At 41.3% G+C, this 22,373-nt stretch overlaps 1 protein-coding gene across 1 annotated transcript in view; it reads right to left on the reverse strand.

Annotated features, from left to right (window-relative positions):
* Positions 1 to 22,373, reverse strand: part of LOC146811134 (uncharacterized) — a 262,070-nt gene that overhangs the window by 63,171 nt on the left and 176,526 nt on the right. Inside the window, exon 7 of the mRNA XM_085615039.1 lies at positions 15,065 to 15,130. Coding sequence (XP_085471165.1) covers positions 15,065 to 15,130 — 66 coding nt within the window. The remainder of the gene's footprint in view (positions 1 to 15,064; positions 15,131 to 22,373) is intronic.

Raw genomic sequence — 22,373 nt, forward strand, 5'->3', positions numbered from 1 at the left:
TCATCATGGTCTTTGAACATCCCAGCTGTTTTCACTGTACTGCACCTGATACGTACAGAGGGAGACCTACCTTTGCGTCTTTGGACCACAGGCCAGTTCTGTGATATATGAAGAATTCCCTCCCCAACCTACCTTAGCACACTCTGTAGAGGGACATTAATCTTATGTTTCTCTTACCTCCATCATTAGGTTACATATGGCTCTTGAATAGTAGAAGGCTACATTTGCAACAGAACATTTTCTTCACGACATTGGATGCAAGAATCGATCCATTGATATCTGATGGCTAGGATCTTTTTCTTGCACGATTCTTATAAGGTTTTGCAACGTAGCTGACTTAATATATTAACTTTTAACACATTTTTCTTGCTGTGGAGTAATCATACTTATTACTCTTCAGGTTCTCTGTGTGAACCAGACATTGGCTCTCCAAATCTTTCTTCTTGCAAATTGCTTACCAGGATATTAATACTTACCTAGGTCAGTACTTCTTTCCTCTGAGTCTATCTTGGCATGTTTTACTCTCATGTATGCACTGGGTGGATGTCGGTGTAGGTGATTACTTTGTCAGACTAGAAGTCTAGAAACCTTGGATTTCACACTTTCCACAATGTAGGTGATCACTTCAAAGTCATCTCATCTTTATCCATGGATATTTATGGGACCATCCTCACTTCTACTTACTTTACACACTTTGGGATTTAATGTTACTCGTCAAATGCTTTAAAATGCTTTTAAAATGTTTTGGGACCACATGTGCAGGAGCCCCTTCATTTCTAGGGCACCTGAGTACAGATGAAACATGTATTCCTGAAACATGTATGTAACTTTAAAGATACAACTGAGGGATAATATGTTTATACTCATTTTAAGCCTTGAAGAAGTGATTGTGACAAAACACCTGTCAACTGTTTGCTCCTGTTTTCAACACGTTTATACCGATGATCACATTTACCTGGATTCTGTCTGCAATAAATAACAGGTTTGAAATGCTACAAGATTCCTTACTTTATGGACTGACTATGTTTGAACTCCCATTGAGTGCTTTACTATCTTTGTTTAAACAACAAAAACGTGGTAGTATCTAATTTAGATGCTGGGGTCTTGACGTTTGGTCGTTAATGGTAACTTTGTGTGCTCAACTTATGTTACATATGTTTTGGATGAATTCTAAAATGTATGTGCATAAAAGAGCAGAGACGTAAAAAAAGCCGACTTTGAGTCGCCAGTCACAGTTTCAAAGTACCTGCCAGACTAAACTTCAGTTTGCTAATCATTCACGGGCTTCTTGAGTCACCGAGTGAGGAAAGCTTAGTTTGTGTACCACATGGAGAGATGGTGCTATTTAGCAGTCCTGCTATAATTCAAAACCGGGAATTTGGTGTTACAGGACCAGTGGTTAGTTTGAAGAAAAATAAGGGCCGGGCCCCAAGTTTTGCTCAGATGCCATTGGCCACTGTTCTCGAAGGTTATGGTGCTGAATACAGAGGCTGTGTAGTATTGACTGCACCTCAAGCCTCCATCTTCCACCACCAGGCACTCCCTGCCCCTTTCTTGCAGGTTCTTTTTCATCCCGCTTACTTTGTCACTTGTTTCATGTCTTTCTCTTCTTCCTCCTTTTATCCTTCTGTGTTCTCTTCTCACTTTTTATCTGGGTCAAAGTCTGATGAGGAAAAAGGCATTCACTGTCTTAAAATAAGCACTTTACATTACTGAATTGACGCTGATCACCATTTCCCCAGACGTGCTTGAAAATCTAGCCACTTTATTTTATAGGGATGAATTGGAAGTAGGCCGGGTTTTCAGGTGAATATAAAGAACATTCCTTCTTCTTGGGGCAGAGTATTCAGAAAATCCCTCTTAAATACCACTGAATGTTCATGTTTATAGGATAGACCAGCAAAAATGAGCACTGTCATATTCTTTTTTTTTTAAATGGGAGGCTGTGGAAGTTGGTGAGTATTTACAGAGAAAACTCCCAAAAGTATTCTTGCATGCTTCTGAATTTGAAGATTAGCCTGAGTGATAGGATAAATACAGTCTTTTGCTAGCCTTGCTTGCTTTATATTTAGAAAAATCACTTCAAATTTGAGTTACAAACTGAGTTTGAATTACAGTTGACAAACTTATTTTTGTGTTTTTCCCTTTTTAAAACTGCATTTTCCCAAACACATTACAGAGGGATTTGTAATATTCCTCATCATTGCAAATCAAAAATATCCCATTTCGTGTTTGAATACATGATATTCTGTTACTGGGGAGGGCAGCTGTTAAGATTCCCACGAGCCGTTATATCATAATTTGAAAATGAAATAATTGAAACCCATTCGGGATTCACAAATCATAATAAGGAAAATGATATCTTGTTTTTTAAGGCATCCAAATCTTGTGTATCCACGTGCCATGGTGACCACTGTTAGAATAAGCCAATTCAAAGGCACACCTTCACTATCATTGGAATGATAAAAGGCTGCAAAATCTCATCTGGCATTTGACCCTGTTACCTATTTCAAATGTACTTTTTTCTGGCCCTTGGAGGAATAAAAGTCAGCCCTGCTGGAAATGAAACACGTGATCTGCAGAGTGAAAATAGGTCCCTACAAAAGATATATTAATATTGCCACCTGCCTCATTGATGTTACATGCGTGGACATGCTTTGCACGAACATGTTTGTCACAAATACATTAACCCACTTAGCTAGCTTGCTGCCATCAGGGTTGTGATATTTAGGTTACCAATAGATCTTTGCAGCAGGTACAAAAACCAGTCCAACTTTAGAACTAGCATTAGAACTTGTGCAATGCAAGTTACAAAGAAATCTCTGCAGCTGACTCATAAACTCATGAGTTATCTGACTTGAATTAATACCATTGGCCGCCAAGTTTCAGAAAGAAACCAGAAGCTCCTACATTAGCTCCTGAGCTATCTACCTGGAATTTAAACTTGCGACCCATTGTTGCGTCCAGGTCTCAGTAGCAAATGACTTTACGGACAGAGCTAAACTACTGGATTTTAAATTTGGGACCTGGAATTTACATTTAAATTCCAGCCGTTCATGCTTTAACACACTTATTATGTTTCACCTGCACAGCCCTTGTGCTGTGCTTTTGTGAAATCTTTTCTATTTAACATAAATCTTAAGAGGGTCGTACCCCGTTCTTTCCTTGCTTTTCATTGGCTTCTATGCTTGCCACTTACTTTTCCTCTGTTACTATTGGCTGTAGGATACTGTTTTCTTTGTGCTTCTCTTATCAGTTTCCTGGGGCCAAAGTACTGCTTCCTTCCAATTTTTTTTTAAGGTATTGCCTGCACATCACTTGCGCTATGTTTGTTTTTATTTTTAAAGTGCTAACATTTCTTTTTAATCCTAGCTCGCTCTAAACCAGCGCTATTCGCTTTGTTTGCCATTATTTTCCCCAGATCACGTCACAGCCCCTCCCCCTGTAAATGCCATTCTCGCAATGGCCACCCTCGCTTGTTTTTCTATTTTCCGTGCTCGGATTTCCCACAGCAGATTGCAGACCTGTAGTCTCCACCAGTGCTTAGCCAGCACAGTGCTTGAGCTGTGCTTGTTTTTATTTGTAAAGTGCTGGCATTTCTGTTTAATCCTAGCTGTGCTCTAAAGCAGCTCTGTTCATTTTGTTTGCCTTTAATATTCCCCAACTCACGTCACAGACCCTCCATCTGTAAACGCCATTTTTGCAATGGCCGCCCTTGTTTGGTTTTTATGTCTGGCTCTCGGAATTCCATAAACAGATTGCAGACCTGTAGTCCCCGCCAATGCTTTGCATGCGCACTTCAAAATGTGCCCTGGAACACCTCCAGCACTAAATTAGCATATTTTATGGCTGCGTGTGGGAAAGTAAAGAAATATTACCACTTGTAAATAAAAAGTTCACTATGGTTCCAGTGTATTAATATTAAGATTTATTTTTGTAGCAGTTTTTTATTCTGTGGCTGCTTTTATAAAGCATTAGTGGGAACAAATGCTTGTGGTCGGCTCTTCTCTATTAACTGTGTGCACTTTAGAAATGTTTGCAGAGTGGTTGGAGACTGCTCGGTGTAATGAAGTGTTCCAGCTAATGAAAGCTTTTAACAGTGTGAGATGATTATTATTGTCTAGATCAGAAAATGGGTAATGGCGAACGGACAGAAACTAAACCGTACCAATTTGCAGGTGACAGATTACAGTATTTTTAGCAGCTTTCTGCTCTCAGCTGGCACGGTGGCCGCAGTCCGCCCGCTTCTGCAGTACCCATCATGTATATTTCGCGCACTTTGTACTGGACATGGCAGACACATATTTTTCCAGTCTGGGCACTCCCTCTCTACATGCAGCCCGCCGCGGTAACGGCTTTAGGACACCCTCTCTTTCCTTTGAGCAAAATGGCATCATGGTAAAACTGCTAATGGGTTTGGCCGGGTTTCAGGGAGATGTGTCAATGAACCCCTGTCAGAAATCTCCAAGGTAAAACATAACTAATGAAACTAAGCTGTTCTGACTGCTTGGAATTATGTTGCGTACTTTGAACTCGTATCCTGCAGCCATTTGTGATTGATTGCCAGTGGCTGCTTGCAAAGGTTCCAGCCATTCCTAGTCTGCACAGGGGATGCCTGCTCTGGCGGGTTCACCATCCGAGCTTGTCTAATTTCAATCTTTGCTAGCCATGGTATATCCAGAAATAAGACTAATAATTCAGCAGGAGGAAAACGTTTCATAATTGGCATTCGTAACATTATTGTTTTATACAAAATATCTTGTATCAGTGTATTCGTTTCTCTGTTCAGTTTGCAAAAAAAGGATCCTTTCTCTGTAACTAAATCTTTAAAACAGACGTTGCAAAATTTGCACTTCTGTCTGAAGCTGAGAGAAATGTTTCTTTAACAGTTGTTTCTGCAAACCGAAACTTCCTACTGTACCTGCATTTTTTTACCACTAACAAATGGACCTGCAGCAAACATATGTTCACACAGAAATTTCTCATAATTTACTCTGTCACCGGCTTGTCTTGTGTTTTTGATTCACAGCAAATATATTGTAGCTGGTTTTCACTATGGTTAAGAGTTGGTGTGCCTGTGTGCCTTTCATGATATTCCTAAGTTATGGCTACTGCTCCTTTGTGTGTTTTTTTGTGCATGAAGGTTGACGGGCTGACAAACTTCGAAGTTCGAGCACCTTTGTTGTTTTTACCGACACTGCACACGTTAAACACATTTTTAACCTTCAATGTCCCCGCACTTCCTTAAGCTGCCACCGTATAAGTGGGCATGGCCTGCAACACTTTTCCAAGCACAGTGGGGTCGCTCCTTTAAACCGTGTGTCTTGGAGTGAAGCTCTAAACATTACATCAGGGAGCTTACATTTGTGTGAGGGAGGCAAAGAAAGGAGGCATGGGGAAGCTTTTTATTATCCTTCTTCTAACAGACAGCTTTTTATTCTTCTTTTTTCCCTGCACTTCCACCTCTATCTCTCTTTGTATAAGTGGGCGAGGCCTGCCACACTTTTCCAAGCATGGCAGGGTCGCTCAGTTACACCGTGTTCCTTGGAATGGAGCTCTAAACGTGATATCGAGGAGCTATCAGCTGTGTGAGGGTGGCGGAGAAAGGAGGCATGGGACAGCTAATCACTCAGCCGGCTTATGGCCATCTTCGGGAACCAAGGTGTGTGCAAAGCTTAACTCGGGCCATCTCATAGTCCCAGCACCTCTCCGCTACCCCTCAGATCCGTCTTTAACCCTGGTGGCGCCCTGTGCGACAATGTTTGTTGGCGCCCCCAATGACCACCTCTGCCACGGATTCCCTCACCACTGCCCTTTAACAGTGCCCTTCAAGTCTCCTGAACCACTGTCTCTCGGATTCATTTAGTTTTATAGCACCACTCATACCACTGTAAGGTGTCAGAACACTTTACATCTGGGGGCGTGGCTTAGGCGCCTTCGGAGATGGCCGCCGAGTCTGTGGGCTCCGCGATGGCGTGAGGCGACGAGGTGTCTCCAGGTCGTTTTTGCTCAACGTGGGTGCATGGTAACCGTTGCTGATATCATCGGAGATGTGGCTCCGCGATGTGCGCTGCAGTAGCAGTGTTTGGTGGCGGAGTGTCTTGTCCTGTACATGGTAGCTTCATACAGCTATATTTTTCTTTCCAAAATTTGCTGGATATTCTCTGCTTTCATTCTGCAACATGGCAACTTCTCAGAATAATAGAGGTTCCGCAGGCCAATGCTGCCTCTTTGGATGACTTCAATCCTTTTACTATTTTACAAGAGAATGCAGAAGATATCTCCACTGATCCTGCGGTTACAAAAGGTTCCTCACCATCTACGTCTCGAGCGGGCACCAAACAAGGATCTAAAATACCATCCTCAGTCCCCTTCACGCCTAGGAAAAGAGGCAAAGCGAATCCTCCTTCTCCTCCGAATTCTTCTTCACCCCTTTCGTTGGAACTTATTCTTGAAGAGATTCGCACCCTCAAGCCCTATATGGAAGAGACTAACATCCGTTTGCAGAGCCTGGAAGATAACTGGTCCCACACTGAGAAGCGAGTTGATGCTTTGGAGAGGAGAATTGACACTGTTCAAGACTTCACTATGCAAGTTCCTCTTCTTCATAAAGAGGTTGATCATCTTAAACAACAGATTGAACAGTTGGAAAATCGTAATAGGCGTAATAATTTACGCATTTATGGTCTGGCTGAAGGTCTTGAAGGTTCTAACGCCATATCCTACTTTCAGTCCTTTCTTCCAACTCTTCTTGGTCTTCCAGAGTCTCCGCCATTAAATATCCAGCGCGCACACCGTTTGGGTCATCTTTCCAACTCTGCATCTTCTTCAGCGAAACCCAGAGGAGTCCTGCAGGCGGCCAAACAGAGAGGAAAGATTTCTTGGAATGGTTCTAATCTCTTTTTTGCTCAGGACTATGCTAAAATAACTGCTGATCGTCGAAAGAAGTTTTTGGATATGCGACCAGCCCTTCGCAGTTTAAATGCTCGTTATGGTTTATTTATGGTGTCTTTTCAAAGTGACTTATAATAACAGAACAACCAATTATGAGGATCCTGCTGTACTTCAACGATTTTTGGATTCTTGTAAAGGAGTCTCTATGGACACTTCTAAATAATAACATGTTGTGCTAATTTTTGTTTCTACCATTTAGTATTTGTACCATGCTTGCCCGCAATTGTGAATTCTTATCTTTCAGTCCTTTTTTGTAAGTCATGGTGTTAGTATATTGTTTTTTATATTAACCTGTATCTTATTTTCCCCTTTCTAGGTTGTGGTTTCTTTGCTCCCTTGCTTCCAGTGTTCCTTACTATGCCTGGATGATATTCTCTGTTTGCTTCTCGTCCCGTGACCCCTCGCCCGGCGTTTGGCCCTCCTCATGTGGCTCCACCTACCCCGACATTCTTGTTTCTTGTGTGGTATGTCTTTCTCGTATTGTATTGATTTATCACTTGTTACTTTTGTTGTGTTTTCTTGTTTCCTGTTACCTTTCTTTCCTTACTCCTCCATTTTATCTCTCTTTTCAATTTTTCATCTATGTTCTTTGTATACAGCGTCTTCTTTCCTATTTTCACTTTTTCTTCTTTTTCGTAATCTTATCTATCCCTCACTGCTATCTTTTTATAATAACTGTTGAATACCTTACATTGCTTTTGTATATATACTTGGTAAATTTTGTCAAAAATTGTTTCAATTTATTTGATATGAAATTTTAATGTCGTTGAATATTATATCTTGGAATGTTAAAGGTTTGGGTTCTCCTATCAAACGTCAAAGAGTTTTGTCACATATTGCGAATTTGAAAGGTGATATTGCTCTTTTGCAGGAAATTCATTTACCTGACACTGAAATAATTAAACGATGGAGGAATTGGGTAGGTCATACTTTCGCCTCACCTGGTTCAGGAAAACGCAATGGCGTTGCTATTCTTTGTCATAAACGCCTGAACGTTCAGCTTGTAAAACAGGATAATGACTCTGCCGGCAGATGGGTTGTGATTTCTTTACTGATTAACAAAATTCCTCTCACTATTTTTAACATTTATGCTCCCACTATTCAAGATAAAGTGTTTTGGCCTCAAATCCTTTCCCTTTTAATGCAATGCACTGATGACTATTTGATTTTTGGTGGGGATTTTAAACATGATTGTTGACCCCTTTATTGACAGGAACTCCAAGTCTAGATTTGTCCCTTCCTTTATGCACTCTCAATTCACCTCCACTGTCTCTCAAAGATCTCTTGTAGATTCTTGGCGAATTTGTCACGCCACATTACAAGAATATACTTACTTTTCTCCTGCTCATTCTACGCAATCCCGAATAGATTATCTCTTTATTTCCAAAGCTTTACTTCAACACGTTTCTCATTCAGACATAGGATCTATTCTAATTTCTGAACATGCCCCAGTTTCCTTAAGTTTGGATTTGCTTCCCCCTGTTAAAGGTACCAGACGTTGGAGATTTAATAATTCTCTTCTGTTAGACCCTAAGTTCACACCGGCCTTTCGTGATTTTGCCTCCTTATTTTTTGAGAAGAATGAAACCCCTCAAATGTCTCCTCAAATTGTATGGGACGCATTTAAAGCTGCTTCTCGGGATTTTATTATATCCTTTGTTGCCCATAAGCGATGTGCAACTTCCTTTTCATCTCAGGCACTTACTCTACAAATTAAAAAACTGGAACACTACTACTATTTAACAAAAAGCCAGTCTACTTTGGAGGAACTTATTAAGGCCAAACTTTCCTTTAACAAACTTTCTACTGAGTCTGCGAATCTTTACTTACTTAAATCTAGTGCTAAATTCTATAGTGCAAAAAATAAATCCGGCAATCTTCTTGCTAAATATCTCAAAATCAAGAAGGAACATACAAAGATTGAATCTATCATATCTTCATCTAATACTGTACTTCGCAAGGATGAGGACATTCTTTTAGAATTTTCCAACTTTTACAGATCACTATATACTCCTGAATTTCCCCCTCTTCTACCTGACATTGATCAATATCTAGCTTCTATTCCTCCTCCTCCTTCTTTGGATGTGGATTTCTCTTCTTTAGAAACGGATATCCATGCTAAAGACATCCTTAATGCTATTCAGTCATTGAAAAAAGGGAAAGCCCCGGGACCCGATGGTTTTACCATAGAATTTTATACCCACTTCTCTAAGTTACTTGTTCCCAAATTATTACAGTTATTTTTGTTTTTTATATCTTCCCAGAGATCTGATGGCTCTTTTCAAGAGGCTTTGATTTGTCTCCTTCCTAAAGAAGGTAAAGATCATACATTGTGCAAAAATTACAGACCTATATCTTTAATCAATTTAGATTATAAGATTTTTGCGAAGATTCTTGCGCTTCGCCTCGAGACCGCATCTTATAGGTAAAGAACAATGTGGTTTCAATAAGGGTCGCCATCTCTCTGACAACACTCGTCTCTTTTTCAATGTCCTGAGTAAATCTTCTTCCCATAAATCTTCATTAGCTGCTGTGGCTTTAGACGCTGAGAAAGCTTTTGATCGAGTTATTTGGCAGTTTATCTTTTCAACTCTTACTTGGTTTGGTTTTGGTCCAAAATTTCTCTCTTATGTTTCCCTGCTTTATTCTTTTCCAAGATCTTTTATTTTAGCCAATGGGCTTGTCTCCTCTTTTTTCCCTCTTCTCAGAGGTGTCAGGCAAGGTTGTCCTCTTTCTCCCCTTTTATTTATTTTGGCACTTGAACCCTTCTTATCTAAAATACGGACGATCAAAGTTATTACTGGTTTTCCTTATGGTAATAAACATCTAAAACTCTCGGCATATGCTGATGATATCCTTTTATTTATCTCTAATCCTCAGACCTCCTTGCCGACTTTTCTCTCAGAAGTCTCTGCTTTTTCCTCAGTTTCGGGATACAAACTCAATGTAGACAAATGTGAAATCCTTCCGTTAAATAAATATTGTTTCCATGCTGATTTTGTATCTTCTTCTTTTCATTGGAGCCCTACGAAGATTAAATACTTAGGTTTATGGTTTACCCCTTCTATTAAGGATACTGTACCGCTAAATCTTAAAAATCTCCACTCCACTTTAGCTAATTCCACTTCGCGATGGCACCCTTTATTTTTGTCTTGGTGGGGTGGACTTGATTCTATCAAAATGATGTTGGTCCCTGTAATTTTATTTTTCTTATCTAATCTTCCAATTAATATTTCTACCTCTTGGTACAAAAAAATATACTCTATTCTATCAAAATTTCTGTGGCAGAACAAAAAACCTAGGATGTCTTTCTCCAAGCTTAAACAACCTAAGCATTTAGGTGGAGTTAATTTCCCTGATTTTGTATCTTATCATACCTCCTTCTTTCTCAAAAATTCCTCTTCGTTGTTAGCACAGAACGCGTCTGATTTGGTAGCTTTACCTTTGTGGGTTGAAATTGAGTCTTATTTTATTTCTCCTCTCTCTTTTGATGAATTTTTATTCTTATCTAGTACTCCTCAGAAATGTTCTCTCCCCATCCTTAAACATGCTCGTAAAATTCTTCACCCACTTATGCTAGATGGTTTGGATGACCGAGATCGTTTCTTGCAGTCTCCGATTTGGTATAACAAGCATATTAAGATCAAAAATAGAACTCATTTTTGGAAAGACTGGTTTCATCTTGGTCTTAGATGGACTCACCAGCTTTTTCAAGATGCTACCTGCATTCCTTTCCCTATATTACAAGAACGCTATTCTCTTCCTTCTTCCTATCTCCCTAAATATACATTATTGACCCTAGCTGCTCAAAGTTCATATGATAATTTCGCGTCTCCTTCTACACAGCTCAACTCTTCTCTTTTATCACTTTCATCCCTGAACTTGACCTCTGCAGCTTCTCAAATCTACTCTAAATTGAGGGACAATGGTCACACTCGGGATAAATCTAAAGTAGAATCTAATTGGGAATCTGATCTAAATGCTTCCTTTTCCTCCTCTATATGGGATAACATTTGGATTAAACTAAGAAAAGCTTCTAGAGCAGCAAATATCACTCAAACGCTATTTTTCATATATAATAGACTTTTAATTACTCCAGCCAGATTGCATCAGATGTTGGTCCTGTTCAGCTCCTGTTGCGGATCTTAAACATATGTTGTTTACATGTCCACCTATTCAACAATTTTGGATTAGGGTATGGCAACAAATTAACAACATATTTTGCACAAATATCCCTTTTTCTTTTTCCCATATTTTTCTAGGTAGCGTTGCAGAAATATGGTCCTCTTCCACTTCTCTCAATATTCTCATCATTGATTTACTTATTGCTGTTGCTTTTCAGCAAATTACTAAGTCATGGAAAAATGCCTCTCATGTTTCTTTTCAGGGCTGGTGGTACGGTGTTTGTTATAACCACAGATTAGATAGATCATATGTTCACCCGATTGCACTTGCCATTAAACGTGACTTATTATGGTTACCTGTTACTAATTTTTTAGATAAGTCTGCTCAATTATTCCCAAGACACGTTCCAATTATAGAAGAAGTTTCTAAACCTCCTTAAAGTAGTATTAACCAATCGTTTTACTTTATTCTGTTTTTCTTCTACTTTATATAATTAAGTCTATAGTAGTGAGATAAGTATGATATATATGCTATACCTTTTCGCTGCTGGTTTAAATATATTATTATAAGACATATGTATATCTTTTCCCCCTCCCTCCTTTCCTCTCCTCTCTTCCTTTTCTACTTTCTTTATGATATGCATTATATTTTATTTTTCTTATTATTATTATCTACTGTATTGTATTATTGTATTTTTCTGTATTTATATCAAATAAACTTTCTTTTAAACTTAAAAAAAGAACACTTTACATCTCACGCACACACATTGCACAGAGACAATCATAGGTGTGTAAATCAGTGTATAGGAAATGTTACATCAGACAGGACTACAAGGTGTAGTGTAGGAGTGACATGTTAGTGATACTGGTAGGCAATATAGTTTAAGAGTCCATATTTTGGAAAAGCAAAAATTCTGAATTTAAAATGTAACACCATTGTTAGGGGTTTTCTTTAATAACAACCATTGTATTCTACCCAAATGAACCATTTTGGCAAGATTAGGATAATGAAACACTGGGCAAAAAAACATATAGCGCTAACATAATACTTGCAGTTTACATGCAGCTGTTTGATGGCAGTTAATAGCTCAATCTTCTATATTACGATTTTCCTCACAAACGACAAGTAACAAAAGGAGCTCTCTTGCAGAAGAGTAACCCACTGACCTTTTTACATTACATGCACTTTGTTATCTGCATGGTACACATTCTTAGCAGCAGTCATTTTAACCCACTGTGCTACCTTTGGATGAGTCAAAACTTCCACTAGACAAACCTTGGCATCTTTCCAGGAAGACATTAATCACCGGAGTTATGGTGACATTTTAATTGATGCCCGATAATTGCTGGAGGCCAGGAATGTGGTAGCAGGTGCTTTTCAAATGACAATATACTTGCAAAAATGACGCCCCCACCCCGTTAGCGCACGGTGCTGCTACCCCTTTCTCCATATATCACCACGCTTTTTTCAAACCCATCTATATTTGCCCCAATTTATAGCCTCCTATCCCTCTACAGGCATTGTCTTCCTCGGGCCGTCTGTTTTCCTACACCCATCTTAGTCTTTTACTACCTGCCACCTTCCTTACTTCCCACTGTCCTTACTTTTCCAGCCTCCTTTTCTGATCCATACATCAAGCTAAACTCCCATCAAATGCCTTATTTTGCATCCCTTTCCTACCTCTATTATGTCCTTTCCATCCAGCTTCGTTTACACTCCCAGAAGCTTTCGTCTCATTTACCCTCTTCCATTTCCAGAAACTTTATTTTCTGTTTGATCCCCTCTCCTCTCCGTGCTCATGGAATCCGCTCTTGCGGAGAGCTGGAGCCACACATAGATGTACTTGTGAGTTGTTAATCAGTGCTTATTGTTAAACCTTGAGACCTGGTATGGCAAAGAATCTGGGTATGTGGTAAAAATCAATGCATCCACTCCTGGCAGCACCGGAGGCTCAGACATGCACGGGGGGGGACGACAAATCATTGTATCCACTCCTGCTTCTTACTTTAATGTTCCATATTATTCCTAAAGCAGCTTTAATGCTTGCACTAACACCTTAGAATATGAATAAAACTGTTCCTTGTTGACTACCTCCCCGGTGGCTATTCCCACTGCTCCCCTAAGAGGTACAAACATAACTTACAACAAAAAACAGCTTTTGTTAATAACAAAGTTGAAACCTAATGCATTTACTAATGCTTGTTCTAATTGTAATAAACCACCTGCTAGCTACACACATATTAATTGCTGACTTGCTGAATTAATACTTGATCTGACAGTGCAACTCTTTCCAGAAATGCATAATTTACCGATAGCCCTACACTGATACATTTGCAGATCTGGAAAGGCAATGATATTTTGAACTGAACATCATCAAGACAAACAACTGCTCTATGAGCTGAACTGCAAATACCACATACGATGACATCCACCAACCTCCCATGAATCAGCACAGTTCGCCTGCGATGTTTGTAGCAGGCCTAAGTACCTTAGTACTTGGATAACCACGGAGTTGGAAGTGAGACAACTCAATAATCCACTACAGTATAGGTGAGAGAAACCAATATTCAATGCGGGTTGGTGGATATACACCCCTATACTGATATAAGGGAGAACCAGTTGTGGACCCTTACTTAAGTGTCAATGAGGGCCAGAATGTTGGTGATATTTTTCAAAGAAAATCTGAATGTGTCAATAAAGACCTCTGTATGGCACATCGACATTGGGGAAACAACCTTTACAACGCAGTCATTACATCACACTACATTTACGACACAGTCATTACATTGCAACATCCTATACAACGCATACCATTACAATGCATAGTACCCCTACACTATCCAACACTTACCCTACTGTTGCACCCCCTGGAGTTAGAATAGTAATTTTTACTCCTATACTATCCAATACTTACCTTATATGCAATGTAATGGTATGCATTGTTAAGGTATTATGTGATGTAATGGAATGCGTTGTAAAGGTAGTTTCTAAAAATGCGATGTAGTGGCATGCGATGTAATGGAATGTGTTGTAAAGGATGTTTTGATGTAAAAACTGCGTTGTAAAGGCATGCGTTGTTAATGTATGCGTTGTAACGTCATACATTCTCGACATTGCCATGAGAGTCTTTATTTGCAAGTTGGTTTGGCTCCTAGCCCTGGCTAACCAGGTTGAAACACAACAATGAATGTAGGTTCTTGTATAGGATTTTGTCTCAGGGGTTTCCAGCGAATGGACTCTCATGATAATCTAAATTCCCTCCTACCCACTGGTCTGCACATCAATACTCCTGCATGGTAATCAATTCTTAATAGAAGCAAAGGAAAGTGCAGAAAATGTAATGTCCTCTTGAGGCCAGCACTAGAGAGTGGGTGACACAGAGGTAAGAGGAATAGGGCCCACCTGCTCTATCCTGACTTGGAATATGAATTAGCAATGAGAGATTCATATCTTAAAAATAACTTTAGCTGAAGAGGCCCTTCTTTCTTATAACATTGTTCACAGCTTTAATGTGCTCCCCTACAGAGATCTGTGAATAAAACACAGGCTTAAATCTGCTGCATTTACTGAACCTGCCATCATTTTGAAGCGGGTCGAAATGATTAAGAATGAATTAGGAAGTAATAGTGGCTGCCATTAAACTCGGCATGCTAATCCATCCTGGAATGTTAAATGTGGCTCTAGATCGGAATGTCCGTCACTTTGGTCATTGCAAGACGCATAATGTCACTGTAATGTGGTGACTTACCGTGAAGTTATAGGCAGCCCTAGAGTTTGAAGAAAGTCTAAATGGTCAAGAATAATCTTTGGGACAGATGGAAGAGTGTCTTATAGCATAGCCAATTGGCCAAAGACTACTTACAATTTGATTTCTGAACATGATGCACCTAAATTAATAGCAGTGCTCTATGAGGAAGTCAAACAAAATTAACACATTTCTTTCTGTTTCCTTTGACAGTGGTACACAGTGGTTTGGAGGACTTACCAATGTAGGGCAAGGGACGTACTTGTATACAACAGCCAGGAGATCTTTGACAGGGGGGATTTGGTTCTGAAAAAAATAAATGAATAAAAAAAAAATATGGATACATCTTCATTGTGTTCTATAGAGAGAAATCATGCAAATATGTCCCCACTCTCCACCATCTTACAACCCCGGTGTTCATTACTGAAATTCAAGAAGCTAGCCCCCTACATCTGAAGTACTATCACTGAGACTGATCAATTATTTCACCTTCCAATAGATATACTTTCATCTACAAAAATTACACGTAGTTGCTTTCCATAGAGCTTCATTCCCTCGATGCTTAGAGAGCTACACTGTCATAAAATCAGAGTAATTCCAAGATGTCACTTTGCAGAATGTCAGAGAACATGTATCAAAAATAACCCAAGGGGGCTCAGTATGTGAATTCATTCTCTTCATGGTGGGGTTACTTTATGCTACAAAGAACTCCAAATAGTTCACGAATCTACCCCACTCGCTACTTCCGCCTGTTGTAGTCTTTTATATTAAAGCTTTTAGCCCTTTCTTACGGTTCACCATCAAATGTAGCCAAGATTTTCCAATTTCTTCCTCCCAATTTTAAACCCCATGTGCTTTTAAAAGCAAATGCATTCATGCAAGCCCCATGGATCCTTTTTACTACTGGCTAGATGTACAATGAATTAGAAGTGACTACTTCTATGCTATCACTGTGTTTCATAAGAAATATATGTTATGAAATTATGCACTTAATATTAGCTTAATTATTATTGCAGCAACTCTACATAGAAGAGGTTGGAAACTGTTACCTACCAAGAAAAATGGATATTGGTTTTAAGTATTCTGAGGACTGTAATTATCCGGAGGAAGACTTTTCAGTAATACCTAAGCTGTATCTTTAGTATCAAGGAAGATATAGAGACATTGTAAATGGCAACAAGAATGTCAATGTAGAGAAACGTTAATCAATAATTGGACTCCCTTGCGGATATTAACAAAATGAATTTTGGATGCTCTTTATGAGAGATTGAATTAGAGCAGAAATGTCCAACGTTAGGGAGACACGTAGAGTGGTGTAGAGATATATATACCCAGTCCTGCTCCCAAAGAAGAAGGCACGCACACGAAGATGTCAGGATTCGGCTTATATATTGCACCCCGAGCTCAGAGAGACGCGTTTCGCCTTCACAGTAGGCTTTCTCAATCTATTTGGCGCCCAAAATGCATAGATATTTAAAACCCTTCCCACTAAGCACAGGCATCAACATAGAAAAAATACTCTTGCGTAGAGATCTTTACATTAATAACAGCATACATGCAGTATTATAAATGCTTATGACATCACCGATAAATGAATGTGCAAAAAATAAAAACAAATAATTGTACATTTCACAGCTCATTGCCAAACCAACATAATATGCGCCTTTTATCTTTCAATAGGCACATAAACTTAAAGTCGCCTGCCATGGTGGTCACAAGTCAGGCAATTAAAACACGGCGCCAAACCTCTCACATCGTATCACCAGCCTTATTATTATACATATACATATAGGAACAATCAATAAGAATCATGCCGCACAAATACTCAAATGTAACGGAGATGAGACAAGATATCACCATTTCACATTTCGAAGACATGAGTCCACCGGAAATCAGCATTTGTCACACATTGGGATAACCACATCCTCATGTACTCCGAAATTTTCACTGGTCGGTTTTTCAAGTCTCCAACAGCAAAAACAGAATAATGCTGACACTCGCACTATGGGGCCAGAGTAAGCAAGATCTTGTGAAATATCGTCTTAAATGACTGCCGCCAGGTGCGTACTGAGCTTGCTGGGGGACTCCCACTCCCATAATGCATCATGGCAACTTTATAAATGTTAGTTGCGACCACATGAAAACAAATTTCAATGCTAGATATATGATCGAGGAACATGCCGCCATACTAGATACTCCAACTGCTCGTCTACTGCCCTGATGAAGTTCCCCTTGAGGGAATGAAACGCGTTGGCTGACCACCCTTATATCAACCTGAAATCTATTTTGAAATAAAGAGTATACTTAAACTCAACATTGAGGCTCATTGGACTATTTCATCTGTGCACCCCCTTTTTCTCATTTCCCATGTTGTATTGATCTGGAGCACAGTAGCGCCACTCAGCGGCTGGCGTATGGGGTTGATTGCACGACAACTACTTTATATTTATTCTTTTGAGAACTGATGTGAGGTGCGGCAAGAAGGGCCCGCCGTTGCTGCAGTTGAAAGATTCGCTAGATATATGTCCCAATTGTAAATTCATGTCAATATTACATTAGTCCGGTGGCCAAATGCCCAAAAAAAAACATAACAAGCATTTGCAATGCAATAGGTCTCGCAGCTACACAAGTTAAAGCTATTGGCATTGTAAATGACAATGCCTTTTATTTATGTTTTTAAAACGAAAAAAATATAAAATGCATTGTTATTTGCGGTGTCAATAGCTCAAACTCACGTAAATGCGAGACCTATTGCATTGCAAATGCTTGTTCTTTTTAGTTACCAATCCGAGTTGGGGAAAAAAGCTTGAAAGCGCTCTTTTATCTCTAAAGAGGGTGGCAGGGAATTTACAAGGGGCTGTGTGGGGGAAACAACATGGGGACGAGGGGTGGAATAAACACCGGGCGTGGGGATGAAAGGTGCTAAATAGAGGAAAGTAGAGCTGGTAGTGAGAAAGCACACGAGCGAGAAGGCAACACAAAGAGAATGGGGACAAGCATTTACAATGAAATGGTCTCGGCATTGCTCATGACATTATTTTTGTTTATGTTTTTGTTTTTAAAACATTTAAAGAAACGGCATTGTTATTTACAATGTCAATAGCTTAATCTCTCTCAAATGCGAGACCTATTGCTTGCACCCACACACAGAGCCACACACACAAAGCCACCCACACACACAGAGCCACCCACACATAGCCACCTACACAGAGCTATTCACATAGAGCAACCCACACACAAATAGAGCCACCCACACAGAGCCACCTACACACACAGTTACCCACACACAGACAGAGCCACCCACGCATAGAGCCACCTACAAAAAAAGCCAACCACACAGAGGCACACACATACACACACACACACATAGAGCTTCCCACACACAATTCATGAGGACACAGTTCCAAATTCAGCAGCTCTGGCCATAGTGCCACATCCTATCCCCCACTGAACACCATACTGTCCCACTGAGAAAAACTCACACTGCCTTCAACAAAACCCAATTGCTGCCGGCTATAAACACCTGGATGAGGCTCAATTTAAATGCCGCAATAGACAAGAGCAATATGCGGCCTACAAAAAAAAGTAACATCATCCTGGAAAAAACAAACACTCATAGGGGAATGCAAAATTTAGCAAACCATGTGAAATGCAAGCAGGAACAACATTGTTACCTTAATGCTTTTACACTCACTATTCAGAAATCAGTGAGTGCTTTTGCCTGAAAGGGGCCTTGAATGGTCCCATTTCAATGTCCATTGCTGATATCCTTACAAAACGTTAGCAGTATGGTAAAAAGACCACATCCCTGGACGCAGAGCCGCAGTACACATTTTGTTTTCCAATCCACACTTTGCAGTACCTCCAGGATTGGTGCACTAGTTGCAAGCCTAGGGAAAACAAAGACAAGAAAACAAAAATAGCGCTTCACTGGCAAACTCTGTAAAAGTGGCGCTAATGTGTTTGGGTGTGAATAAAATCCATCTGGCCAGTTTGCTACCACTGTCTTACTTTATTTAGTTATTTTTCATATTTTTAAATCTTTTATTCCAGATGCTGCACCTTAGAATTAAAAAACGACATTTCCAGCAAAAATTATTTTCTTTTTTGGATCCATTTCACAGGGGAGCAAATAAAAGACAGTAGAGGAAAGAGAGTGAGAACCCCATCTTGAAGTCAAGGTTTTCAGTAAAAGAAGAACTGCTAGACAGAAAGAGAGGGAAGAATGAAAGAGTGGGGGGGGGGGCAGCTGAAGCATTGTCGCACATGGCGCCACCAGCACAAAAGCCGGCCCTGTGTGCGTCGAAGGCGCTGTACAAACCGTCAGATCCCCTTAACAAGTGAGGAATGAAGGAGGGAAGCCCTACTCCATGATCCAGTAGAACATAGCTGAAGTGCATGTGCCTCTTCTCCTACTGCAATGCCCTGTGCACCAGTAAAATCGAGTACAACTATACAAATGCACGCGCCCCTTCACCCACTGCAATGCCCCGTGACGAGCCCCTGCGCCCACTGCAGTGCTCAGTGTACCAGTAGAATATAACAAGGGGGAGTGCGCCCCTTCGTTCGCTGCAATGCCCCGTGCACCATCAGCGTACGACACTGTAACCAGTAACATAGCAAAAATGCCACGGGCCCTCGTGCAAGTATGGAAAATGGCCCCTTTGAATGCTGTTAGGGTAGTAAAACACAGCAATTGTCCAAAGAGCCTATCAGGGCTCTGTGCATTGGTGCAACTGCACCCGCTGCACCAATGCAGCTACGCCGCTGACTGTAGCGCTTTAGTCTATGCTGCTTTGTAAAGTTTGGTTGTGTGTGATCACGAGAGGATTAATATACGCCATGGAATCTAAATATTGATGACAATTCTGAAACTTTTTTGCAAAATTCCCTTCTGCTGATGTATTTTCTAGTAGTTCCTTGAGGGTCGGTCACCTGCCCATATCATTCACTGAGCTGATTTCCAAACGGACCATTGCATTCAGCAAGGCAATGAATTGCCCTTCCGCTGGCTGCTTTTGCATAGCCATGAAGTGGGTGTGGCGTACTAGTCAGAGATGCCGACTTTTTTTTCCCCGGATTACTCGCTTACTCGACCCAAGGTAGTAGTTGAGTTACCAACAGACACATTTATTTTTGGTAGGCACGGGGAAATTAAGTGATTTGCCCAGAATCACTGGATGTTGAGCCCCTGGTGAGACTCGATCCCGGGTCCCCAGCTTCGAGGTCGACAGCTCTAACCATTAGGCCACATCCTCTCCTCTGGAAACTAGGTTCGAGTCTCGGCGTCGGCTCAACATCCTGTGAATCTGAGCAAATTACTTAACATCCCGTGCCTACCAAAAAATGAATGTGTCCTAGTGTAACATATCTGGTGCTCGTGTAAGGCGCTCCAATACCTTCGGGTAGAGTTTGCGCTATATAAAAACTGCTATATAAAAAATAAATAAATAAAAAGATAGAGATTTGATGCACAGGGCCAGGTCTAGCGGTTCTGTGACCAGCTCGCCCTCCTTCCGCAGCAGCCGCCCCAAAGGAAGAGTTAAATAAACGTGGCCGCAGCCCCCTGGGACGGACGGCTCTGCACTCCCGGCTCCGCGCACTGGACGAAGGGAGGAAACTCAATTCTCGTAAAGAAAAGCGTCTGCTCTCCAGTGGCCCGAGACAAACAGAAACCATCTCGGAGGAAGTGAAGACAGCTCGTAAACCGACTAATCCGGGCTAGCAAAACAACAAAACATGGGATTAAGACCAAAGACGGACACAAGACACCGGTTCCACACATCCATTTTAGAAAGCAAACATATAAAACAGAACTAAACACTTCAAGCAGGCGGCGTTTGACTTGAACCCATATTTAGAAAACCTCCGAAGCGACGGAACAAAAGGTACAACACCGTGAAACGAACTGTCAACATCTTGAAATTTGTACACAGGCTGCAAAGAAGAAAAAAAAAGCTACAAAAATTAAGACCGACCTGTGGAGAACTGTAATAAGAAATCTAAAGTAATAACAAGCACACCACTGCCTTTCTCTGAGGCGAAGCAGAAATGCCCCGGAGAAACGCAGTGGTGGTTTCGAATTCGGGGGCGTGTTTTCCTTTTCTCTCCTCTTGCCATTGGCTGGAGGAGATAATTAGAAAAGTTGGAAAAAACACGCCCCCGAATCCGAAAAGGACGGGGCCTGTTCGGAGTGACAGACCTCTTCTCCAATGGCTGGCCAGCATTCAAGAGGCCGGCCAATGGAGAACAGGGGAGAAGAGGGGCGGGTTCAAGCCCCTCTTCTCCAAGTCATTAAATCTCGGACCGAGACTGCGCAAGCGCAGCCTTCGAGCCGAGACCTAAAAAAGAACACATGAGAAAGTGAGCATTGCAAGGACATAGCAATGCGCACATGCTCCAGAGTCGGGTCAAACAGAAGAGGAAGGAAAGCCTTCACATGCAGCAAACAAATTAAAGTGACAATGAATTATTTCTTTAATCCCCGTCTGGTAAACTGGCAATGGCAGCCGCTATTGGCTCTAGTGAAAGGCGCACTTCGGCTGCTTTGTAGTGCTAAGAAGTGTACGTTTCTTCAATTTACACCAGGCTCCCCGCAGAGTATCTGCCTGTTGCTCTGGTGTTGTGTTTGTGCTCAGACTGCTGCCCGCCCCTTCTCACCTCTCTGAGAGCCAGTGCCCCCTTTGACCCTCTACCTTTCCGCCCACCCCGCTCCCGCCTCTTCTCTCGGTTCACACTTAACATCACCTCCAGCTCGCATTTTCAGAGAGGGCCTCGGGGCTCCCTATTACAGCCCCAGGATGAGGAGGAGGAAGAAGAGAGAGAGCAGACAGAGGAAGACTTGGCGGGGGCCGGGGAGACAGATACAGTGGGAAGTGAGAGTGAAGAAAGAGGGGGAGAGAGAAGTAAGAGAGAGAGAACCAGTGGGGAAAGAGACCGAGAAGTAGGGAGAGATGAAGAAAGAAGAGAGAGCAAGTGGGAGGGAGGGAATGGGGGACAGAGAGGAAGAACGAGAGGGGGGGAGGATAGCACGGAGGCAATAGGATTCCAAAGGGAACAAAGACACTGGGATCGAGAAGACCGGGCAGGGAGGACGGATGTAGAGGAGACGGGAGAGATGGACAGAGTGCCAGGTGCTGGGGAGTGCAGCAAAAAGCAATGGAGAGTGCTAGGAATAGAGAGAGAGATATGGGTTAGTGGCCAGCTCCGGAACTATGGACCCTGCGGGCTGCGCCCAGTGTTGACACGTGGAAAACAAGCATTTTTATGGAAAAACAAAAACGCCCATCGCTTGAATTAAAATGGCGACTGTCTGACGCACTGAATCATAAGAGGCAAACTAAAGATCACTGGGACGTATTTGACAGTTTTCCATCAAATATGGCACCCCTCCCAACTGCCCCCATTTGGAGACGACCGGCCCAAAAGTTGACATGTTCGTTCTTACACTGACGTTCCCATTTTATGGAGGCGAGTGTAGAAAAGAGGTGTTCCCTCCAGGGCCGGATTTAGCGCTGGTGGCGCCCAGTGCGACAATGGTTGTTGGCGC

This window comes from Triturus cristatus, chromosome 7 (assembly GCF_964204655.1).
Source record: "Triturus cristatus chromosome 7, aTriCri1.1, whole genome shotgun sequence".
NCBI lineage: Eukaryota > Metazoa > Chordata > Amphibia > Caudata > Salamandridae > Triturus > Triturus cristatus.